Source organism: Stegostoma tigrinum, chromosome 12 (genome assembly GCF_030684315.1).
Source record: "Stegostoma tigrinum isolate sSteTig4 chromosome 12, sSteTig4.hap1, whole genome shotgun sequence".
Classification (NCBI taxonomy): domain Eukaryota; kingdom Metazoa; phylum Chordata; class Chondrichthyes; order Orectolobiformes; family Stegostomatidae; genus Stegostoma; species Stegostoma tigrinum.
Genome location: NC_081365.1, coordinates 33,235,862 through 33,259,017, shown reverse-complemented (window position 1 = coordinate 33,259,017; position 23,156 = coordinate 33,235,862). Strand labels below are relative to the sequence as shown.

Here is a 23,156-nt window from a genome sequence, read left to right as displayed (position 1 = left end):
CTACACAACTCCTCCTCCATTGTCCTGCTGAGGAGCGTTACTCTTGGCTAGCTTTATTTTTGGTTATAATGTCATAGGCAGATTCTTCTCTGGTTTTGTTTGTACTATTGTAATGTTACCTCAACTCTGAGAATGGTCAACCTTGGCACTCTCCTATTTCTTATTTCTGCACTGACCTTTGGCAAAATCATGCAAAAGTATCATGCCAAATGCCACATTCATGCTGATAATACTCAACTTTATTTCACCAGCTCTCTTGACACTTCCACCACATCTGTTTCATCAGTCTGCTTGCCTGACATCCAAACCTGAAGCAGTAATTTGCTCCAATTAAACTTTAGTAAGAAAAGCCCTTGGCTTTAACCTCTGTTTTTATATTAATTGGGCAGTCAACTTTGCTATCGGCTCAGTAATTTTAGTTCAGTAATGGGAAAAGATGCTTGGTAATCATTGTAGCTAAAGTAGATGACTATGTAAACAGAAAATGACAATTGGGTACCCAACAAGGGTAAAGGTTGGTCTCTGAAATGGCATGGAGCCATTTGAACAAATCACCAAGATAGTGAATGAGGCAAATTCAATAGACGTGGTTCACCTAGACTATGAAAAGCCTTTTGCCACATTACTGAGTAAGACTTCTCAAATAGTTAAAGCCTCAGTTATTGTCTCAATAAACTATGTCTACTTTTTGTTTCATACTTATTCATGGGATGTGGGTGTCACTGACAGGTCCACTATTTATTGTCCATCCTTAGTTGCCTTTGAGAAGGAGATAGTGAGCAGCTTTCCTGAACATAGCGTTCCAGGATTTTGACCCAGTGATACTGAAGGAATGGTGATATATTTCCAAGTTGGGTGTTAATTGACTGGGAGGGAAACTTGCAGGTTCCCCGCATATCTGTTTCTCTTGTCCTTCTCAATGGTAGTGGTCAATAGTTTCAAATTTGCTTTCTAAGGAGTGTTGCTGAATTTCTGAGGGTTAGTTGCGGAAGACGTGGTCATATGTGAAAGTGATGCTGATCAAGTGGGCCACTTTGCTCTGGACGATGTCAAACTTGGTGTTGATGGGAGTTGCACTCATCCAGGCAGGTGGGGAGTACTCCATTACACTCCTTACCAACATCTTGCAGATGGTGGACAGGCTTTGTGGAGTCAGGAGGTGATTTACTTGCTAGGGAATTCCTAGCTCTGACATGCTGTTTTATGTGTACCATGATCTGACTTGTCCGGCTCAGTTTCTGATTAATGGTAACACCTGGATATTAATAGTGGGGTATTCAGTAATGGCATTCAATGACTGCGCCGTGGCCATTACCAACTTCCACAATCCCCGGTCCTGTCACAAAATGGGCTGCTTTCAGCACAGCCAATTCTTTTTCAACTTCTCTGAGCCCCTATTATCACCTATCCGGTTTTTCTTCTTCCTAGCTGGCTTCATGTCAACAATCCCTTTATCTGGCTATATATTTTTTTTCTCTCTGAGCTCACTCTCCACTCCATTTCCTCCTCACACACTCTCATTAGCACAAATACCACCTTTTCCTAACGGCTAACTGTTCCTACGAAGTGCTGGACTGGAAACATTAACTCTGTTTCTATATATCTCTATCTGTCCCTGTGTAATTCTGTCTCTATCAGTGGAGGGGTATGTCCGTATATGTTTTTGTGCCGGTGTCTCTACGTATATCCGTGTTGGTCTCTGTGTCTCGCTGCGTATCTGACTTTGTGTCTGTGTGTATCGATTTCAATATATTGTCCAACAGCTGCGATTGACAGCATATCCAGCCAGTCAGCGACAAGAATATTATGACGCCATCCTGCGTGAAGAGCGAATGAGCAGAGGGCAGCGGCGGGACCTGCTGTCTCCCCTCTGGCAATGTTGGGGTTGTGGGGAGGGGCAGGAGTCCGGGGTTGGGGAAGGGTGTGTGACTTTATTGCAAGGGGAGGGGAGGAGCGTGACGAGGGAAGGGGTGGGGGGTGTGGGAGAGGGGAGTGAGGGCGGAAGGGGGTGAGGGGGGGGCGGGAAGGGGGTGAGGGGGGGGCGGGAAGGGGGTGAGGGGGGGGCGGGAAGGGGGTGAGGGGGGGGCGGGAAGGGGGTGAGGGGGGGGCGGGAAGGGGGTGAGGGGGGGCGGGAAGGGGGTGAGGGGGGGGCGGGAAGGGGTGAGGGCGGGGGGGGTAGAAGGGGTGAGGGCGGGGTGGGGAAGGGGTGAGGGCGGGGTGGGGAAGGGGTGAGGGCGGGGTGGGGAAGGGGTGAGGGCGGGGGGGGAAGGGGTGAGGGCGGGCGGGGGGGGGAAGGGGTGAGGGCGGGCGGGGGGGGGAAGGGGTGAGGGCGGGGGGGGAAGGGGTGAGGGCGGAGGGGGGGTGAGGGCGGAGGGGGGGTGAGGGCGAAGGGGGGGTGGGGGGGGAGGGGTGAGGGCGAAGGGGGGGTGGGGGGGGAGGGGTGAAGGCGAAGGGGGGGTGAGGGGTGAAGGCGAAGGGGGGGTGAGGGGTGAGGGCGAAGGGGGGGTGAGGGGTGAGGGCGAGTGAGGGGTGAGGGCGAAGGGGGGGTGAGGGCGAAGGGGGGGTGAGGGCGAAGGGGGGGTGAGGGGTGAGGGCGAAGGGGGGGTGAGGGGTGAGGGCGAGTGAGGGGTGAGGGCGAAGGGGGGGTGAGGGGTGAGGGCGAGTGAGGGGTGAGGGCGAGTGAGGGGTGAGGGCGAGTGAGGGGTGAGGGCGAAGGGGGGGTGAGGGCGAAGGGGGGGTGAGGGCGAAGGGGGGGTGAGGGCGAAGGGGGGGTGAGGGGTGGGGGGGGGTGAGGGCGAGGGGGGGGTGAGGGGTGAGGGCGAGTGAGGGGTGAGGGCGAAGGGGGGGTGAGGGGTGAGGGCGAGTGAGGGGTGAGGGCGAGTGAGGGGTGAGGGCGAGTGAGGGGTGAGGGCGAAGGGGGGGTGAGGGCGAAGGGGGGGTGAGGGCGAAGGGGGGGTGAGGGGTGGGGGGGGGTGAGGGCGAGGGGGGGGTGAGGGGTGGGGGGGGTGAGGGCGAGGGGGGGGTGAGGGGTGGGGGGGGTGAGGGGTGGGGGGGGTGAGGGGTGGTGAGGGGTGGGGAGGGGTGGGGAGGGTGGGGGGGGTGGGGAGGGGTGGGGGGGTGGGGGGGGTGGGGAGGGGTGAGGGGGGTGGGGAGGGGTGAGGGGGGTGGGGGGGGTGAGGGGGGTGGGGGGGGTGAGGGGGGTGGGGGGGTGAGGGGGGAGGGGGGGTGAGGGGGGGTGGGGGGGGAGGGGGGGAGGAAGGGTGAGGGGGGGAGGAGGGGGCGGAAGGGTGAGGGGGGGTGGAGGGGGGCTGAGGGGGGTGGAGGGGGGTGAGGAGGGGGGGTAAGGGGGGTGAGGAGGGGGGGTAAGGGGGGAGGGGTGAGGAGGGGGAGGAGGGTGGGGTGAGGGGGAGGAGGGGGGGTGAGGGGGGAGGAGGGGGGGTGAGGGGGAGGAGGGGGGGAGGGGGGGGTGAGGGGGGGGGAGGGGGGGGTGAGGGGGGAGGAGGGGGGGAGGGGGGAGGAGGGGGGGTGGGGGGGGAGGGGGCGGAGGGGGAGTGAGGGCCGAGGAGGCGTGGGGAGGGGGTGGGGATGGAGGGGGGGGTGAGGGCGGAGGGGGCGTGGGGAGGGGGTGGGGGCGTGGGGAGGGGGTGGGGGCGGAGGAGAGGGGGTGAGGAGGGCGGAGGGGAGCGGAGGGGAAGGGGTGAGGGGAGGGAAGGGGTGAGGGGAGGGAAGGGGTGAGGGGAGGGAAGGGGTGAGGGGAGGGGTTGAGGGGAAGGGGAGGTGTTGGGAGGGAGGTGAAGGGGAGGGGAGGAAAGGGGTTGAGGGGAGGGGTTGAGGGGAGATGGGTGGGGGTGAGGGGAGGGGAGGGGTTGAGGGGAGGGGGTGGGGGTGAGGGGAGGGGTTGAGGGGAGGGGGTGAGGGGAGGGGGAGGGGGTGTGGGGACGGGGAGGGGGGAGGAGGGGAGGGGATGAGGGCGGGGGGGGGAAGGGGTGAGGGTGGAGGGGGGGTGAGGGCGAAGGGGGGGTGAGGGAGGAGGGGTGGGGGGGGGAGGGAGGAGGGGTGGGGGGGGGAGGGAGGAGGGGTGGGGGGGGGAGGGAGGAGGGGTGGGGGGGGAGGGGTGGGGGGGGAGGGGGGAGGGGGGGAGGGGGGTGAGGGCGGAGGGGGCGTGGGGAGGGGGCGGAGGAGAGGGGTGAGGAGGGCAGAGGGGGTGAGGAGGGCGGAGGGGAGGGGGCGGGGGGTGGGGGCGGAGGGGAGCGGAGGGGAAGGGGTGAGGGGAGGGGTTGAGGGGAAGGGGAGGTGTTGGGGGGGAGGGGAAGGGGAGGGGGGGGAGGGGAAGGGGAGGGAGGGGAGGGGAGGAAAGGGGCTGAGGGGAGGGGGTGAGGGGAGGGGGAGGGGGTGAGGGGAGGGGGAGGGGGTGAGGGGAGGGGGTGAGGTGAGGGGTTGGGGGTGAGGGGAGGAGGGGGAGGGGGTGAGGGTGGGGGTGAGGGGAGGGTAGGGGGTGAGGGGAGGGGGTGAGGGGAGGGGGTGAGGGGAGGGAGGGGTTGAGGGGAGGGGGTGAGGGGGGGGTGAGGGGGGGAGGGGAGGAAAGGGGGTGAGGTGAGGGGGAGGGGGTGAGGACGGTAGGGGAGGTGGGAGGGGAGGAAAGGGGGTGAGGAGGGAGGAAAGGGGGTGAGGAGGGAGGAAAGGGGGTGAGGAGGGAGGAAAGGGGGTGAGGAGGGCGGAGGGGAGGGGGTGAGGAGGGCGGAGGGGAGGGGGTGAGGAGGGCGGAGGGGAGGGGGTGAGGAGGGCGGAGGGGAGGGGGTGAGGAGGGGGTAGGGGGTGAGGAGGGCGGAGGGGAGGGGGTGGGAGCGGAGGGGAGCGGAGGGGAAGGGGTGAGGGGAGGGAAGGGGTGAGGGGAGGGAAGGGGTGAGGGGAGGGGTTGAGGGGAAGGGGAGGTGTAGGGGGGGAGGGGAGGAAAGGGGTTGAGGGGAGGGGGTGAGGGGAGGGGGTGGGAGCAGAGGGGAAGGGGTGAGGGGAGGGAAGGGGTGAGGGGAGGGGTTGAGGGGAAGGGGAGGTGTTGGGGGGGAGGGGAAGGGGAGGGGAGGAAAGGGGTTGAGGGGAGGGGTTGAGGGGAGGGGAGGGGGTGAGGGGAGGGGAGGGGGTGAGGGGAGGGGGTGAGGGGAGGGGATGAGGGGAGGGGGTGAGGGGAGGGGAGGGGAGGAGGTGAGGGGAGGGAGGGGTGAGGGGAGGGGGTGGGGGGGTGAGGAGGGGAGGGGAGGAAAGGGGGTGAGGTGAGGGGGAGGGGTGAGGAGGGTAGGAGAGGTGGGAGGGGAGGAAAGGGGGGGAGGGGAGGAAAGGGGGTGAGGAGGGCGGAGGGGAGGGGGTGAGGAGGGCAGAGGGGAGGGGGTGAGGACGGGGGAGGGGGTGAGGAGGGCGGAGGGGAGGGGGCGGGGGGTGGGAGCGGAGGGGAAGGGGTGAGGGGAGGGAAGGGGTGAGGGGAGGGGTTGAGGGGAAGGGGAGGTGTTGGGGGGGAGGGGAGGGGGAGGGGTGGAAAGGGGTTGAGGGGAGGGGACGGGGGAGGGGGTGGGGGGACGGGGTAGGGGGTGAGGGGAGGGGGTGAGGAGGGGAGGGGGAGGAGGGGGGAGTGGAGGGGGAGAGGGTGAGGAGGGGAGGGGGAGGGGAGGAAAGGGGGTGAGGTGGGGGTGAGGAGGGCGGAGGGGTGGGGGAGGGGGCAGAGGGGAGGGGGTGGGAGGGGAAGGGGTGAGGGGAGGGAAGGTGTGAGGGGAGGGGTTGAGGGGAGGGGTTGAGGGGAAGGGGAGGTGTTGGGGGGGAGGGGAAGGGGAGGAAAGGGGTTGAGGGGAGGGGGTGAGGGGAGGGGGTGAGGGGTGGGGGTGAGGGGAGGGGGTGAGGGGAGGGGGTGAGGGTGTGGGGGGAGGGGGTGAGGAGGGGAGGGGGTGAGGGGAGGGGGTTGAGGGGAGGGGGTGAGGGGAGGGGGTTGAGGGGAGGGGGTGAGGGTGTGGGGGGAGGGGGTGAGGGGATGGGGTGAGGGGAGGGGGTGAGGGGAGGGGGAGGGGAGGAAAGGGGGTGAGGGGAGGAGAGGGGGTGAGGGGAGGGGAGGAAAGGGGGTGAGGGGAGGGGAGGAAAGGGTGAGGGGGTGGAGGGGAGGGAAGGAAGGGAGGGGGTGAGGGAAGGAAGGGAGGGGGTGAGGGAAGGAGGGGAGGGGGTGAGGGAAGGAGGGGAGGGGGTGAGGGAAGGAGGGGAGGGGGTGAGGGGAGGGGGAGGGGGTGAGGGGGAGGGGAGGAAAGGGGGTGAGGGGAGGGGAGGGGGTGAGGGGGAGGGGAGGGGAGGGGGTGAGGGGGAGGGGAGGAAAGGGGGTGAGGGGAGGGGAGGGGGTGAGGGGGAGGAAAGGGGGAGGGGGTGAGGGGAGGGGAGGAAAGGGTGAGGGGAGGGGTGGAAAGGGTGGGGGGGGTGGAGGGGAGGGAAGGGAGGGGGTGAGGGAAGGAAGGGAGGGGGTGAGGGAAGGAAGGGAGGGGGTGAGGGAAGGAAGGGAGGGGGTGAGGAAAGGAAGGGAGGGGGTGAGGAAAGGAGGGGAGGAGGTGAGGGGGGAGGGGAGGGGGTGAGGGAAGGAGGGGGAGGGGGTGAGGGAAGGAGGGGGAGGGGGTGAGGGAAGGAGGGGGAGGGGGTGAGGGGAGGAGAGGGAAGGGGGTGAGGGGAGGGGGTGAGGGGAGGAGAGGGAAGGGGGTGAGGGGAGAGGGGAGGGAAGGGGGTGAAGAGGGTGAGGGGAGGAGGAGTTGGGGGAAAGGGGAGAACGGGGGCAAGGGAAAAGGGCATGGTAGGAGGGTGGGGGAGGAGGAGATGTGTATGGGGGTGTGTAATGGGGAGGAGGGGAGTGATGGGGCAGGAGGGGAGTGAGGACGGAGGGAAGAAGGCAAAGGGAGAGGTGGGTTGGGGGGAAGGGGAGGAGAGAGGGGAAGAGGTGGGGAGGGGGAGGAAGAGGAGGTGGAAGATTGGGCGATGGTGACGTGGGGAAAGGGGGTGGTGAGGTTGGTAGTAGGGGTGGTGAGGAGGAGGAGGCGTGAGGGTGGGGGGAGGAGGAGGGATGAGAGGATGGGTAGGGGGTAGGAGGAGGGGGGAAGGAGGAGGGGAGGGGGAAGGAGGAGGGGAGGGGGAAGGAGGAGCGGAGGGTTGGAAGGAGGAGGGGAGGGGGGAAAGGAGAGGGGGAAGGGGGAAGGAGGAGGGGAGGGGGAAGGAGGAGGGGAGGGGGAAGGAGGAGCGGAGGGTTGGAAGGAGGAGGGGAGGGGGAAAGGAGAGGGGGAGGGGGGAAAGGAGAGGGGGAGGGGGTTAAGGAGGGGGGAGGTGAGGGGGAGGGGGAGGGGGTGTGGGGGGGCAAGGGAAGGGGGTAAGATGAGGGGGGAGGGTGGTAAGGGGGGGAGGGAAGGGGGAGGGGGTGTGGGGAGGGAAGGGGGAGGGGGTGTGGGGAGGGAAGGGGGAGGGGGTGTGGGGGGGCAAGGGAAGGGGGTAAGATGAGGGGGGAGGGTGGTAAGGGGGAGGGGGCGAGGAGGGGAGGGGAGTGAAGGGGGAGGGGAGGGAATGGGAGAGGAGGGGTGGGAATGGGAGAGGAGGGGGAAGGGGGGAGAGGAGGGGGAAGGGGGGAGAGGAGGGGGAGGGGGCGAGAGGAGGGGGAGGGGGGGAGAGGAGGGGGAGGGGGGGAGAGGAGGGGAGGGGGGAGTGGGTAGGAGAAAGGAGAGGGCAGGAGGGGAGGTGGGAGAAGGAGGGGAGGTGAGGGTAGGTGTGGAGAAGTGGGGAGGGGAGGAAGGACTGTATGGGGGGGAAGACTGGAAGTCCTTAATGGGGTGAGGGGAGAGCAAGTGCATGTGAGAGGGGAAGGGATGTGAATGGGGGATGGTATGAGGTCGTGCATGCGGCAGCAGGTGGGGAGTGGATGTTGGGAGTGCATAGGGAGGAAAGTGCATGAGGGAGAGAGTGGGGGGAAGAGGGAGAGTGGGGGGAGGAGGGAGAGTGGGAGGGTGTGGGTAGGTGGAGGAGTGGGTGGAGGGGTTGTGTGTGGGCAGTGGGGAGGGAGAATGCATGAGGTAGGAAGGAGGGGAAGTGCATGGGGGTTGGACGCAGAGAGTACATGTGGGAGAGGAGGTAGAGTCGATGGGGAGAGTGCATGAGGTTGAGAGTGAGAGTCCGTGCAGGGGAAGTGGGGGATGCGTGAGGGGGATTGTGAGTGTGTGGTTGGGAGGAGGAATGTGGAGGGAGCGGGAGTGTTTGGGGTGGAAAAGTGGAGTGTGTATGTGGTATATAGGAGAGGGGTGTGTGTGGGCAGGGAGGGGTAGTGCGGTGGGCAGGTGTAGGGGAAGTGCTGGCAGGGCAAGTGCAGGGGAGGGTGAGTGTGAAGGGGTGAAGAATGCATGTGTTTGTGTGTGTGGGTAGGGATATGAGGGGTTAAGCAGAGTGTGTGGAGGTGAAGGGAGGGTGTGTGAGGGTTGAGTTTGTGGGAGGATTGCTCTTGGGAAGGTATGTGCAGGGGGAGGGTGAGTGTATGAGGTGGCAGTTTATGGGGGAATGTGTGGGGGGGGGAGTGTATCAGGGAGGTGTGCGCAGCAGGGAAGGGGAGTGTATTTGTAATGTGTGTTGGGGGGAGGAGTGTATGGGGTTAGGGTGTGTGTATAGAGGAGGTGTGTGTAGGGGGAGGGGAGTGAAAGGGGAGGTGTATGTGCAGGAGGAGGAAGTGTGTGTGTGTGGGGGAGGGGAGGAGAGATTGAGGAACAGAAGCCCATTTTTCTGTGGTTTCTTTCTGCAATCGTTCTACGCACAGGAGAATGAGAGTGTGGAATTGTTTAAAATATGCATGGCGGGCTGTTGGGATAGAATCTTCTTGCTGGTATTTGGTAAGGGATCATGTCTAATCAATGATAGAGTTCTTGTTCTTGTATTTGGTTACTGTAATTTTATCTTTTTTCCATGTTATTTACTGTCTTTGCTGTGAGGCTCTTATGTGCTGTTTTGCAAGTTAACAGATTGAAAATCAGTTGACCCTAGTATAAATTCATAGTTTTACCCTGCTATATGCTGGTTATTTACCGTGAAGTCTGAAAGATCACTTTCTAGCTTTGATTCAGGTTTCTCTCCATGGAGCCATGTATTCTATGGCTGCAGTTGCCAGTTTGCGCTGGCGATTACAAAGGCAGTCACAATCCAGTGATTGTTTTGATACCACACCCAACGCTGCGATCGTTCTAAGTGGTATAATTAAAGCTAATTTGAAGTTATTTTCTATAACTGTGTTCTGCATAAAATGCTAGAAACAACTTATTCACAATCACATTGTTTTACATGTTGACGTTTTATTTACAGTCTGCACTTATTATTATTTGGAGTACATTTTCGAATGTGATGAAATTCTCAAGTGAGCAAGCAGATCAGTTAGCTACAGTGCTATAGCAATACCTGAATGCCTAGACCATCTTAAACGTAGATTTCTTTAAAGCTGTATGTCATTGTCGTAAAATTATGGTGCAGAAGTAAGCTATTTGACTGATTTGTGTCTGTGCTGGCAAGAAAGAACTATCCATCTTCTGGTTTCTAACTGTTGGTTGTGCTTGTTGCACTTTAAGACAATAAGATGTATGAGTAGAAGTAGGCCATTCAGCCCTTTGAGTCTGCTCTACCATTCAATGACATCATTTGTTAATCCTCAAGCCCATTTTCCCATCTTGTCCCTATAACCCTTGATTCCCTTACTGATTAAAAATCGTCCTAATTACACAACCTTGACAGGCCTGTGCAGTTTTCCATAGATTCACTACCCACAGAAGAAATTCTTCCTCATCACTGTCTTAAATGTGCAACTTTTACTCTGTGGTTATGCCCTCTGGTAACAGTCATTCCCAGAGGTGGAAGCAGCCTTTTCCACATCTACCCTACTATTTCCTTGCTACGTTTGCCATCCCAAATGCACTGTCTCATTGTTGTCAAGATATAAATCCATTTGACAATTTTATGTGAACACGACCAGTTCATTGCTTTCTTCCTGCAATTCACAGCTTGCTTTTGCACTATCAAAAACACAGCCAATTTTTCATATCTATTGCAAACATTTTAAAACGTGTGCTCAAAGTCTCAGTCAGAGAAAGAAAGCGACTATGTACTGAGACCTGCAGACCATCACTGGAAACAGCCTTCGAGGTGAAGATCTTGTCTACTCACTGGCCAATTCACTTGCTGTAATCTATTGCTCAGAGCCGCAGAGATATACAGCATGGAAACAGACCCTTCGGTCCAACATGTCTTTTAAATGTTGTAATCTTACCAGCCTCCCCCACTTCCTCTGGCTACTGAATAGCCCCAGTCTATTCAGTCTCCCTGTATTGTTCAAACCCTCCAATCCTGGCAACATACTCGGAAATCTTTTCTGAACCCTTTCCAGTTTCACTACATCCATTTGGGTGAACAGAATTGCAAGCAGTACTCCAAAAGTGGCTGAACCAATGTCCTGTACAGCCACAACATGACCTCACAACTCCTATACTTGGTGCACTGACCAATAAAGGCAAGCATACTAAATGCTTTCAATTACCATTATGTGTATAAGTCCTGCCCTGATTTGCCTTTCCTTGCAGCACTTCAAATTAATCTAAATTAAAGTCCATCTGCCACTCCTCAGCCCATTGGCCCATTTGATCATGATCCCTTTGAACTCTGAGGTAATCTTCTTCGTTGTCTACTACACCTCCAATTTTGGTGTCATCTGCAAACTTAATAACCATACCACCTATGTTCACATCAAATAATTTATGTAGTTGACAAATAGGAGAGGATCCAGCACTGATGCTTGTGGCACACTGCTGGTTACAGGCCTCCAGTCTGAAAAACAATCCTTCACCACCAAACTCTGTCTTCTACCTTTGTATCCAAATGGCTAGTTAGGTAGATAATTTAGAATCCCTACAGTGTGGAAACAGGCCCTTTGGCCCAACAAGTCCACGCCGAACCTCAGTGCATCCCACCCAGACCCATCCACCTATAATTCACCTCAGCTGCACATCCCTGAACACTATAGGCAATTTAGCATGGCCAGTCCACCTAACCTGCACACCTTCGGACTGTGGGAGGAAACCCACACAGACACGGGGAGAATGTGCAGACTCCACACAGACAGATACCCGAGGCTAGAATCAAACCTGCGTCCCTGGTGCTGTGAGGCAGCAGTGCTAACCACTGTGCTGCCCCTCTCCCTGTATTCCATGAGATCTAACCTTGCTAACCAGTCTGCTATGAGGAACTTGTTGAATGTCTTATCGAAGTCCATACAGATCACATCCACCGCTCTGTCCTCATCAGTCCTCTTCGTTACTTCAAAAAACAACCAAGTTAGTGAGACATGATTCCCCATGCACAAAACCATGATGACTACCCCAAATCAGTCCTTGCCTTTCCATATACATGTAAATCCTGTCCCTCAGGATTCCCTCCAACAACTTGCCCACCACCGATGTCAGGCTCACTGGTCTATAGTTCCCTAGCTTTTCCTTACCACCTTTCTTAAATAATGGCACCATGTTAGCCAACCTCCAGTCATCTGGCACCTTACCTGTGGCTTAGAGGAGAATGGAGATGGGCACTGAAGGTGATATGGAATCAACCATCAGTGAGTCAGTGGATTCACTAGAGTCCTTCCAAGTTATCACTCACCCCAAATAATGGAGCTCTGGGACTTGGTAGTAGGTCATTTGTATTGTTGCAGTAAGATCCAGTTGGTCCTTGACCATTGGAACTGCTCATCCTATCAGTCGTTGTGGATATTAGGACCTTATGCATGTGTGAGCATTTTGATCACCTTGGTCTGGGCTAAATACATTGAATCCTCAGAATGCTGAAATTAGCATAGCTAATGTCTTTCTCGTGATTAATTATAATAGTAGTTTTATTAAAGTCTTCCCATAAATATATCTGCAAAACATTATAGAAATGCTGGGTTAAACAGGCCGAATGAGGAGTTCAGGATATCCTGGCAAATGACTATGCAGAAAACTTGAGGAAAATCTAGCAACTACAGAGATGCTCTTTCCTTAGAGCAGGGCTACTGTTGTTCCTTTGCCAAAAAGAAGAATGTCTGCCCCCTCCTCCCCGAATAATTGGGATAACAAAGATTGCCTCTCAAATGTTATTGTAGGTTTGGTGGCCTGGATTTTTCTACCAGCAACAAGACAACTTCCCTCACTCTTGGACGCGAAGCAAGCTTCTCCAAACAGTCCCATAATCAGAATTCTGATTTCTGACCTTTCTAATAAAAGATCATCCTGACCTGAAATGGAAACTCTGTTTATCTCTACTGCTTCTGCCTGATGTGCTCAATATATCCAGCATGTTTTTTTTTTCTGTATTTTTTAGTTATTAATCCATTTGTACTTGGAGATCTCTACCACTTAGACTCTCACCTTCTAGGTTACAAGTAACCTGCTTATCATTCTTATGAAAACGCACTGTCTCGTATTTTTATGTTAAATTTCATTTGTTCATTCTACGTGTTTACTAATATGTCCTTCTTGTATTTCTCCTCTGTATTGACCATCAAACCATCTCCCAACCCACCACTCTATTTGTCATTTACAAATTTAGAAACTATCTTTTATTTTAGTGTCCAAGCCAATAATATACATTTGTGGAAAACACAGCACCACCACTGTGGAACTCCACTTGTATCTGCCACTCTGAATAACTGCCCGTTACTGCCACTGTGCACTTTCTGTATTGAAGCCAGTTAGCCACTTGTCTCCAACTCCATTTTCTATTACTTCTTAGTCTATAATGGCACCTTTAGAACATAGAACAGTACAGCACAGAACAGGCCCTTCAGCCCACGATGTTGTGCCGACCATTGATCCCCATGTATGCACCCTCAAATTTCTGTGACCATATGCATGTCCAGCAGTCGCTTAAATGACCCCAATGACCTTGCTTCCACAACTGCTGCTGGCAACGCATTCCATGCTCTCACAACTCTCTGTGTAAAGAACCCGCCTCTGACAACCCCTCTATACTTTCCTCCAACCAGCTTAAAACTATGACCCCTCGTGTTAGCCATTTCTGCCCTGGGAAATAGTCTCTGGCTATCAACTCTATCTATGCCTCTCATTATCTTGTATACCTCAATTAGGTCCCCTCTCCTCCTCCTTTTCTCCAATGAAGAAAGTCCGAGCTCAGTCAACCTCTCTTCATAAGATAAGCCCTCCAGTCCAGGCAGCATCCTGGTAAACCTCCTCTGAACCCTCTCCAAAGCATCCACATCTTTCCTATAATAGGGCGACCAGAACTGGATGCAGTATTCCAAGTGCAGTCTAACCAAAGTTTTATAGAGCTGCAACAAGATCTCACGACTCTTAAACTCAATTCCCTTGCTAATGAAAGCCAAAACACCATATGCTTTCTTAACAACCCTGTCCACTTGGGTGGCCATTTTAAGGGATCTATGTATCTGCACACCAAGATCCCTCTGTTCCTCCACACTGCCAAGAATCCTATCCTTAATCCTGTACTCAGCTTTCAAATTCGACCTTCCAAAATGCATCACCTCGCATTTATCCAGGTTGAACTCCATCTGCCACCTCTCAGCCCAGCTCTGCATCCTGTCAATGTCCCACTGCAGCCTGCAACAGCCCTCTATACTGTCAACAACACCTCCAACCTTTATTCAAGTTCTTTTGAAACTCCAGATAAATTACATCTACTGCCATTGCCTGCTTTGTTATCTTAAAAATATGAGTGAGATTGATCAAGTAAGATTTTACATTCAACAGTAACTATGAAGTTGGTACAATATTTTTAAAAAAAACCCAGATCATCAACAAGGTGTAACTTTTACTGCAAGACAGAGTATGAGTGGAAGCTCCCACCAAATCATGGTTGTAAGGACATTAGCACTTTGTGAGAAGTTCTACAACACTCTTGGGGAGAGCAGACTCACTATACTGGATTATTAGAACATAGAACATAGAACAGAACAGCACAGAACAGGCCCTTCAGCCCACAATGTTGTGCCGACCATTGATCCTCATGTATGCACCCTCAAATTTCTGTGACCATATACATGTCCAGCAGTCTCTTAAATGACCCCAATGACCTTGCTTCCACAACTGCTGCTGGCAACGCATTCCATGCTCTCACAACTCTCTGCGTAAAGAACCTGCCTCTGACATCCCCTTTATACTTTCCACCAACCAGCTTAAAACTATGACCCCTCGTGCTAGCCATTTCTGCCCTGGGAAATAGTCTCTGGCTATCAACTCTATCTATGCCTCTCATTATCTTGTATACCTCAATTAGGTCCCCTCTCCTCCTCCTTTTCTCCAATGAAAAGAGACCGAGCTCAGTCAACCTCTCTTCATAAGATAAGCCCTCCAGTCCAGGCAGCATCCTGGTAAACCTCCTCTGAACCCTCTCCAAAGCATCCACATCTTTCCTATAATAGGGCGCCCAGAACTGGACGCAGTATTCCAAGTGCGGTCTAACCAAAGTTTTATAGAGCTGCAACAAGATCTCACCACTCTTAAACTCAATCCCCCTGTTAATGAAAGCCAAAACGCCATATGCTTCCTTAACAACCCTGTCCACTTGGGTGGCCATTTTAAGGGATCTATGTATCTGCACACCAAGATCCCTCTGTTCCTCCACGCTGCCAAGTATCCTATCCTTAATCCTGTACTCAGCTTTCAAATTCGACCTTCCAAAATGCATCACCTCGCATTTATCCAGGTTATTAAGTTACGGTGTTGCCGCCTAACCTCCCAGTTGCTGTAAGTTTCAATATTACCACACCATTTGGATTATTGTGTGTAAAACTCCTGTTGTTACCTTTTCCAGCATTGTCTTTGCCTTACACAGAAGAAAGTAAGCAACAGTCTGTTGATGTGCATTAAACAATGTCAAAGAAAGATGGAGACCTCTAGTGCAATCATACAATTTTAGAAAGTTAAGATTGATTACAGTTACATCCGAAATATCTGAATAAGATTCCGTAACAAATGTAACAAGTAATTCAGATACATTCACCTTTGAATGAGCAATTGACCATTTTTCTTTCAGTAATCCACCCGTTGTCTGGCTTCGAAATTTATGCTAAATCAGAAATGATCGCGGAAAATGGGACAGATGTCAGACTGTCATGTACATTTAAATCAAATAAAGTTGACCAAAGGACTTTGTCGGTTTATTGGAGTTTCAAACCAGGAACTGGTGGGAAAGATCAGCTTGTGAGTATTAGAGCTGATATTTCAATGGCTTGGAAATGTATTGTAATGTCATCAGCTGCTTTAAACTTAGCAAATTCTTTAATGTGTGTGTTTTTTTAAAATCTCTATGGCAGTACCAGTATCCAGATACTTGAAAGGAACATGTAAGGGTTGGAGAGAAATCTTCTTAAGAGCATAAGTATGGACCATATAGTCCATTAAGCCTGATCTTCCATTTGATACAATCATGGCTGATCTTTACATTTTCTTCATGTTCTCATTTGCTGAAGAAACATTTGTCTGTCACAGCCTTAATTGGATTCAGTGATGGTGCAACTATAGACAACACCTGGAATGTTGTGCGTATTTTTGGTCCATATTTTGTAGAATTTAGTTTCAACGGAGGCAGTACAGTAAAGACTGGCTTGACTGGTATCTGGGATGAAAGGGATGTTCTAGGCTGAGTACATTAGGACTATACTCCCTGGAGTATAGAATTCTAAAGGTTGACAGCCTTTTGGATGGACAAATTTCTTAGCTCAGTCCTACATGATTGATCCCTTATCCTGAGACTGTGTTCTAGATTTCTTAGCAAGGGGAAACAACCTGTTTTTACCCAATCAAGTTCCTCTGTATTTTGTATGTTTCAATGAGACCTCCAGTCATTCTGCTAAACTCCAAGGAATATAGTCCCAATTTACTCAGTGCAGATCATCCTTTCATCCCAGATATCAATCAAGTGAGCCTTTACTGAATTACCTTGATGACACCAAATGTTACAGTTTGTAGACTAAAGTACACACAATATTCTAGGTGTTGTCTCAACAAAGCCCTGCATGACTACAGCAGGACTTCAAAATTGCTTGCTGTATCAATGTCCTAATTTTGTGTTCTTTTTTAAGATAGGGCGGCGCGGTGGCTCAGCGGTTAGCACTGCAGCCTCACAGCGCCAGGGACCCAGGTTTGATTTCACCCACAGGCGACTGTCTGTGTGGAGTTTGCACATTCTCCCCGTGTCTGCATGGGTTTCCTCCCACAGTCCAAAGAAGTGCAGGCTAGGTGGATTGGCCATGCTAAATTGCCCGTAATGTTCAGGAATTTGTAGATTAGCTGATTTAGAGGGGGATGGGTCTGGGTGGAATGCTCCAAGGGTCAGTGTGGTCTTATTGGGCCAAAGGGCCTGTTTCCATACTATAGGGATTCTATGATTTACAACAGAGCCTTGCTGAACACCATATTTAGTTTGTGTTCAGTTCAGAAGATTAAAGTTTTCCGTTTAGGAGAACAGTCATTCTAGCAGAAAGATTTAAGTTTGTGTGCCCCAAAGCTGAGAGGGTTTTGAAAGAGGTTTCAAAATCTTGGAACTGAAGAGAGTTTTTCAAACATTCCCTCCACCATAAGTCACTGTTTGTGACATCTCAGATGCTGAAGCTGTCCATGTCCAAAAGCAGCAAGACGTGGGCAATGCCCAGGTTTGGACTGGCAAACAGCAAATAACATTCAAGTCACACAAGTGCATAAGAACATAATAATTAGGAGAGGACTAAATTAATCAGCCCCCCCAAGCCTGTTCCGCCATGCAATATAGTCATGACTGATCTCATCTCAGCCTCAGCTCAACTTTACTGCCCACTTTCTGCAACCCTTCAAACTGTTACTAATTAAATATCTGTCCATCTCCTCAAATTTACACAATGTCCCAGCATCTAACACATTCTGGGAGAGTGAATTCCACAGATTTGCAACCCTCTGAGAGAGGTAATTTCTCTTTATGTCTGTTTTAAATCTGCTACCCCTTATCCTAAAATTATAACCTTTTGTTATAGATTGCCCCACAAGAGGAAACATCCCCTCTTTGTCCACTTTGCCAATCCACTTTAGCATTTTGTATGCCTACATTAGATTATCTCTCATTCTTCTAAACTCTTGAGAGCATAGGACTGAACTACTCAATCTCCCTTTCATAAGACTAACCCCTAGCTCAGGAATCAATGTTGTGAACCTCCTCTGAATTGCCTTTGATGCAACACCTCAAGCAAATAAGACTCTAACCGTCACCTCATGACATTCAGTGGCATTGCCATGAGTGACTTCCTCCACTGTTAACATCCTGGTGGTTACCATTCATCAAAAACTGATATGGACTAGCCATCTAAATATGGTGGCTACTAGAGATAGACCAGGAAATTACAGGCCAGCCAGTCTAAGCTCAGTGGTAAGGAAGCCATTGGAAAGAATTATAAGAAAGAGAGTATATCTGCACTTGAAGTGATGTGGAGTAATCAGGGATGGTAGCATGGGTTTGTTTAGGGACGGTCACGATTATTAAATTTGATTTATTCTTTTTCAGGAAATAATCAGGAGTGTTGATGAGGGTAATGCATTCAATGTAGTTTACGTGGACTAAGCAAGGCATTTGTTAAAATCCCTCATGACATACTGATCAGAGTCTATAAAATCCAGGAGAGAGTGGCACATTGGAGCCAAAATTAGCTGAGTAGCAGAAAACAAAAGATGATGGCGAAGGAGTGTTTTTGTGATTGAAAGTCTGTTTCCAGTGGCAATCTGGAGGCTCAGGTATGGGGCCTCTGCTGTTTGTGACTTAAATGTTGGGAGTATGATCAAGAAGTTAATGAATGATGCAAAACTTGGTATAGTGGTAAATAGTGAGGATGCTAACCATAAATTGCAGGAGGATATTGGTAGACAGGGAAGAGTAGTGGCAAAAGGAATTCAATCCATTAAATTCTGAAGTGATACACTTGGGAAAGGTGAACAAGGCATGGGATTACATGACAAATGGTAACACCTTGGAAAGTACTGTCAGTTAAAGGGATTTCGGTGTATGTATCCACAATTCCCTGAAGATAGCACGGCAGCTGGATGAGATAGTTAAGAAGGTATAAGGATAGCTGCCTTTATTAACTAAAGCGCAGAATACAAAATCAAAAAAGTTATACTGGAACTGTAGAAAACACTGATTAAGCCACAACTGGTGTAATGCATGCAGTTCTGGCCACCATATTATGGAAGGATGTAATTACACTAGAGCGGGTACAGAGATTGTTGTGTGCTGCCTGGGCTGGAGAGTCTCCACTTTGAGGAATGATTGAATAGGCTTGGATTGTTTTCCTCGGAACAGTGAAGGTCGAGATGGAATCTGACAGGGTATATATGATTGAGAGATATAGATATGATGGACAGGAAGGCATTTTTCATTGGTAGAGGGGTAAATAATCTGGGTGGATAGATTTAAGGTAACGGGCAGAAGGCTAAGAGCAGAATTTTTTTTTCTCTGAGGGTTCAGGGAATCTGAAATTCCCTGCCTACAAGGGTGGTTAAGTCAGAAACTCTTGTAATATTTAAGCAGTATTTAGATATTCACTTACATTACCATAAAGTCCATAAGTATGGTAATTAATAAGAAAATAGGATTAATGTAGTAAGATCTTTGTTGACCAGTGTGGATCAGTATCGTACATGAATCATGAGTGGCTTTAATTTTAATATAGGCTGTGAAAGTCAAATTGGCAAAGTTAGCCGCAAAGAAGAATTTACAGCGTGTATTCAGGACAATTTCCGTTATCTACATGCTGCAGATCAAACTGGGGTTCAGTTTTTTTTTGGATTTGGTAACGCGTAATGTGGAAGGTTTAATAAATGACCTCAATGTAAAAGGTCCCCTAGCGAACAGTGACCATATCCAAGTAGAACTTAGCATTCAGTGTGAGAGTAAAAAACTGGAGTCGAAAACAAGTATGCTAAACTTAAATAAAGATACTCGCAGAGGCATGAGGGCAGCGTTGACTGGAGTGGATGGGAAAGGAGTCAGAAAAGATGGATGAGGAATAATGACAAATGTTTAAGTAAATAGTCCATGATTCTCAGCAAAAATTCATCCCAGTAAAGTTGAAGGACATGAATGGAATGTATTATTGCCGTTGTCTCAGAGGGCCACAGAACTGCTCTCATTAGAGAGAGATGACTTCTGGTGATTTTAGCATGAGGGTCACCACACCTCAGGCAAGATACAAGGCTGAGAAGGTGGTAGTCACTCTGCATCACAAACCAGCTTCCAGCCAACTGAACTAAGCACCTGGATGGATAAACTGACCATTGTTAACTAAGAAGGCTAAAACCATTGGCTAACAAAATGATCCAAAAAACAGAGAAAATAAACTGAGAGAAAATTAGCAAGCAATATGTAAATGGACAGTCAGAGCTTCTTGAAACATAAAACTAAAGGGAAAGAGGCCAACGTGAATGTAGGCCTTTTAGACAATAAGGCTGGGTAAATAATAGGGAACCAAGAAATGGCAGAGGAGTCGAATAAATACTTTGCAGCATTGTTCACGGTAGAGCACATTAATAGCATTCCAAAAATACTTCCAAAAATAATCAAAAAGCAGAGCAAGGAGAGGAAACAAATGCAGTAACTATCACCAGAGAGAGGTGCTGGAGAAATTAATGGAGCTAAAGGTCAATATGTTACTTGGACCTGACAGGTTATTGGGATATTGAAGGAAGTAGCCACAGAGATAGTGGATGCACTTGGAATCTTCCAACATTCCTGAGATTCTGGAAAAGACCCCGAGGACTGAATAACTACCATTGTAACACTGACAGCTCAAAAAGGGAGGCAGTAGTATTCAGGACAAAGTCAAATGTAGTGATCAGTCATAAGCTACTTGAATGATGGAACATCCAAGAGGCTGAATGACTGATTTGTTCAACCAGACTCTTGCCTCCGTATTTGATGCTCCAATCCCAAGTAAAATCATTATTCGCTTTCACCCTGGCTGTTTTATGTCAGGTATTATTCTCATTCCTGGTCCTTTTTAACTGCAAGGGACAAAGATTTAAAAGGAAAGGATATGTCCAACAGCTGATTTTGCCATGCATCACCAGAAGTGCTTAGATCATAAAAAGCACTATCTGATCCTCCTCTTGTTTGCTAGTTGCTGTTACTATCATTAATACTATGTCACAGGGCTAAATTTCCTCTAAGGCGGCAGATTTCCTAACCCTGAATGCCCATATTGGTGTTGTTTTTCTCCTATCTTCCTTCAGCCCCTCTCCAAGTTCATTGTCTCCATAAAAGTCACCTCATACTCCCTCAATCAGATTAGCCTAAACCAATTATCACCCTGCCCTAGCCACACTGAAAAGCTAACATATGTTTCTCAGTCCTTATAAATTAATGCCCCATTTCCAACCACTTTTCTCTTCAAAGTATTTGATCATAAATCTGAGATATTTTTACCAGAATTCCATGTTTGAATCATTTTCAGTTAGATTTCTGAAATGGGCCTTGGCAAATTCGCGAACGATATATGCCACCTTTGATGTATTTGAACTCACTTGTCCTCCAGTGTGCTCCCATAGTTTTGATTTTTTGCGATCAGTGGAAACAACCTGTCAAACACATTCAAAATCTTGTACATTTGAATGAAATCATCCGTTATTCTTCTGAACTGCAGAGAATGTAGAACTAATTTACTCAGCCTCTCATCCTAGAACAGTCCTCCTATGCTGGGGATCTAGTGAATCTTTGGTGTAGCACCTCAAATGCAACTATAATCTATAATCCAAACAAGTTCCATTCACTGTAACTTTGTGGGTGCTGATCTAAACTGTCTTCTAGTCAAGCGGTTTCTAGATTTTAAAATTTTCTGCGTGGCTGTGTCTGTTCCTACCTCTGCAATTTTCACCAGCCCTACAACCCTCCAAAATATCTGTACGGATATCATTTTAGACTCTTCTGAATTCTCAATTTTAATCACTTCATTGTCGGTGGCAGTGCCTTGAATCACTTCAGCCCTGAACTCAGGAGTTCTCTCCTTACACCTCTCCATCTCACTTTTATTTTCAAGATGCTCTTAAACATGCACCCGATTTAACCAAACATTTAATCATTTGACCTAATATCTCATGATGTAGCTCTGTGGTATTCATTTTATAATGCCTGTGCGAATGCTTTGTGTTTTTATGATATTAGAAGCACTACAAAGTAGGTTATCATTTTATAGGTCACGTTATTCTGATTCTACTTGTAAATGCAGCTGCTTACATAATTATTAGTTGAATGTCACTTGATTTCTCATCACGTGATGAGAGTTATTGAGCCAAGGTCAGAGGCCACACCACCCAGCACACAGATCCTACACAAGTGCCTGTTGATATCCATGTGACTGGAACTCCAAGGAACAAGTTCTTAGATTTGTAAACAAGGGTAGAACTGCTGTTGCGTAAGTTCATGCAACCAAAGGGAATTTCTACCTCCTTGTAACGATTGCAGAATTATTTTTCTGTTGTCCTTGAAGAATACTAAACTGCTTGTTAAGTATGCTTTAGAAAGTTGGGACCCTTGTCATTTTATTGTACTTCAGGTCTATCCGATTACCTTCACTGTGTAACCTTCAAAAATTGAATATAAAAGTCAACAATTGCTTATTGAAGTTTTACACATAAGACAATTGATTAATGAATGATATTTTTGTAATGTGACTTCATTCATTGTTTATTTGGACAGATTTTATATTATTTAGCGGGACAATCTAAGTCTCAAGTTCCTGACCACATTGTTTGGGATGGTAATGTCAACAGGAGTGATGTTTCCATTATTATAAAGAATATCGATTTTAAAGATAATGGAACCTATACCTGTCAAGTGATCAATCCATCTGACTTCAGTAAGACTGCTGCAGAAATTCTCTTGAATGTTGTTGAACAAGGTGAGCAGAAAATATTGGTCATTTCGATATTTCCTTCCTGAATGTTAATGTTTATGTGAACTCATCACAAATTGTGACATGTTGGAGTGTTGAGTTGTTAAATCATTACCTGCCTGCTCAACTGAACATATTTAAGAAAAGAAGAGGAGCTATAAATTCCTCCAAGTAGGGTACTGCGGATATTGGAAAATTGAATTTAAAATGTAACCTCAGTCATTATTTGAGAGAACAAAAATGTTACTGTCTTGGGAATGGTCTGGATCTGAAATGTCACTGTCTATTTTCTTCACTGATGCTGATTTGGCTTGCTGTACAAATGTTGCATATAGGAACAAAAGAAGTATGACTGGGAGCAGTAGTTTATTCAGCTCCATACCCTATCCTGCCAACCGATAAGACATGGCTGATTTGCCCCAGGCCTCAACTCCTCTTTCATATCAGCTCCTCAGAGCCATTCTGTCCTTGATTTTTTTTTCATATATCTATATGCTTCCTCTTTAAATAATTTCAGTGATCTAGCTTCCACAACACTCTGGGATAGAGAATTCCAGACATTTAATATCCTTTAGGAGAATAATTTACTTTGCATCTCAGGTTTAATAAAGTGTCCCCTTATTTGTAGAACCCTTACAATGTGGAAGTAGGCCGTTCAGCCCATCAAGTCCACACTGACTTTCTGAAGAGCATTCCACCCAGACCAACCACCACCATCTCTGTAACCCTGTATTTCTCAGGTTAACCCACAGAGCCTGCATGTTCCTGGACACTGGGCAATTTAGCACTGCAAGTCCACTTAACCTACACGTCTTTGAACTGTGGGAGGAAACCAGAGCACCAGATAAAACCTGCATAGATACGGGGAAAATGTGCAAAATCCACACTGTCACCCAAACGTGGAATCAAACCCATGTTCGTGGCACTGTGAGGCAGCAGCACTAACCACTGTGCCACCCATGTACCCATATCCCCTAATTTGAGATTCCCCCACTATTTTTCGTGAAGCCATAGACATGTACAGTGTGGAAACTGACGCTTCAGTCCAAATCTTCCATGCCAACCAGATATTCCATTTTTTTCTACAAATCAAGCCTGTCAAGCCCCTCAGAATCATATATGTTTCAATAAGATCAATCCTCATTTTTCTAAACGCTAATGAATATAGGCTCAATCTATTTATCTGTCCTCAACAACTCAATCCCTTCATTGCAGA

At 50.1% G+C, this 23,156-nt stretch overlaps 1 protein-coding gene across 1 annotated transcript in view; it reads left to right on the top strand.

Annotated features, from left to right (window-relative positions):
• The first annotated feature begins 8,712 nt into the window (after positions 1-8,712).
• Positions 8,713-23,156, top strand: part of mpzl1l (myelin protein zero-like 1 like) — a 39,054-nt gene continuing 24,610 nt past the window's right edge. The window contains exons 1-3 of the mRNA XM_048541042.2: positions 8,713-8,873; positions 15,067-15,233; positions 21,745-21,946. Coding sequence (XP_048396999.1) covers positions 8,834-8,873; positions 15,067-15,233; positions 21,745-21,946 — 409 coding nt within the window. The 5' untranslated portion in view covers positions 8,713-8,833. The remainder of the gene's footprint in view (positions 8,874-15,066; positions 15,234-21,744; positions 21,947-23,156) is intronic.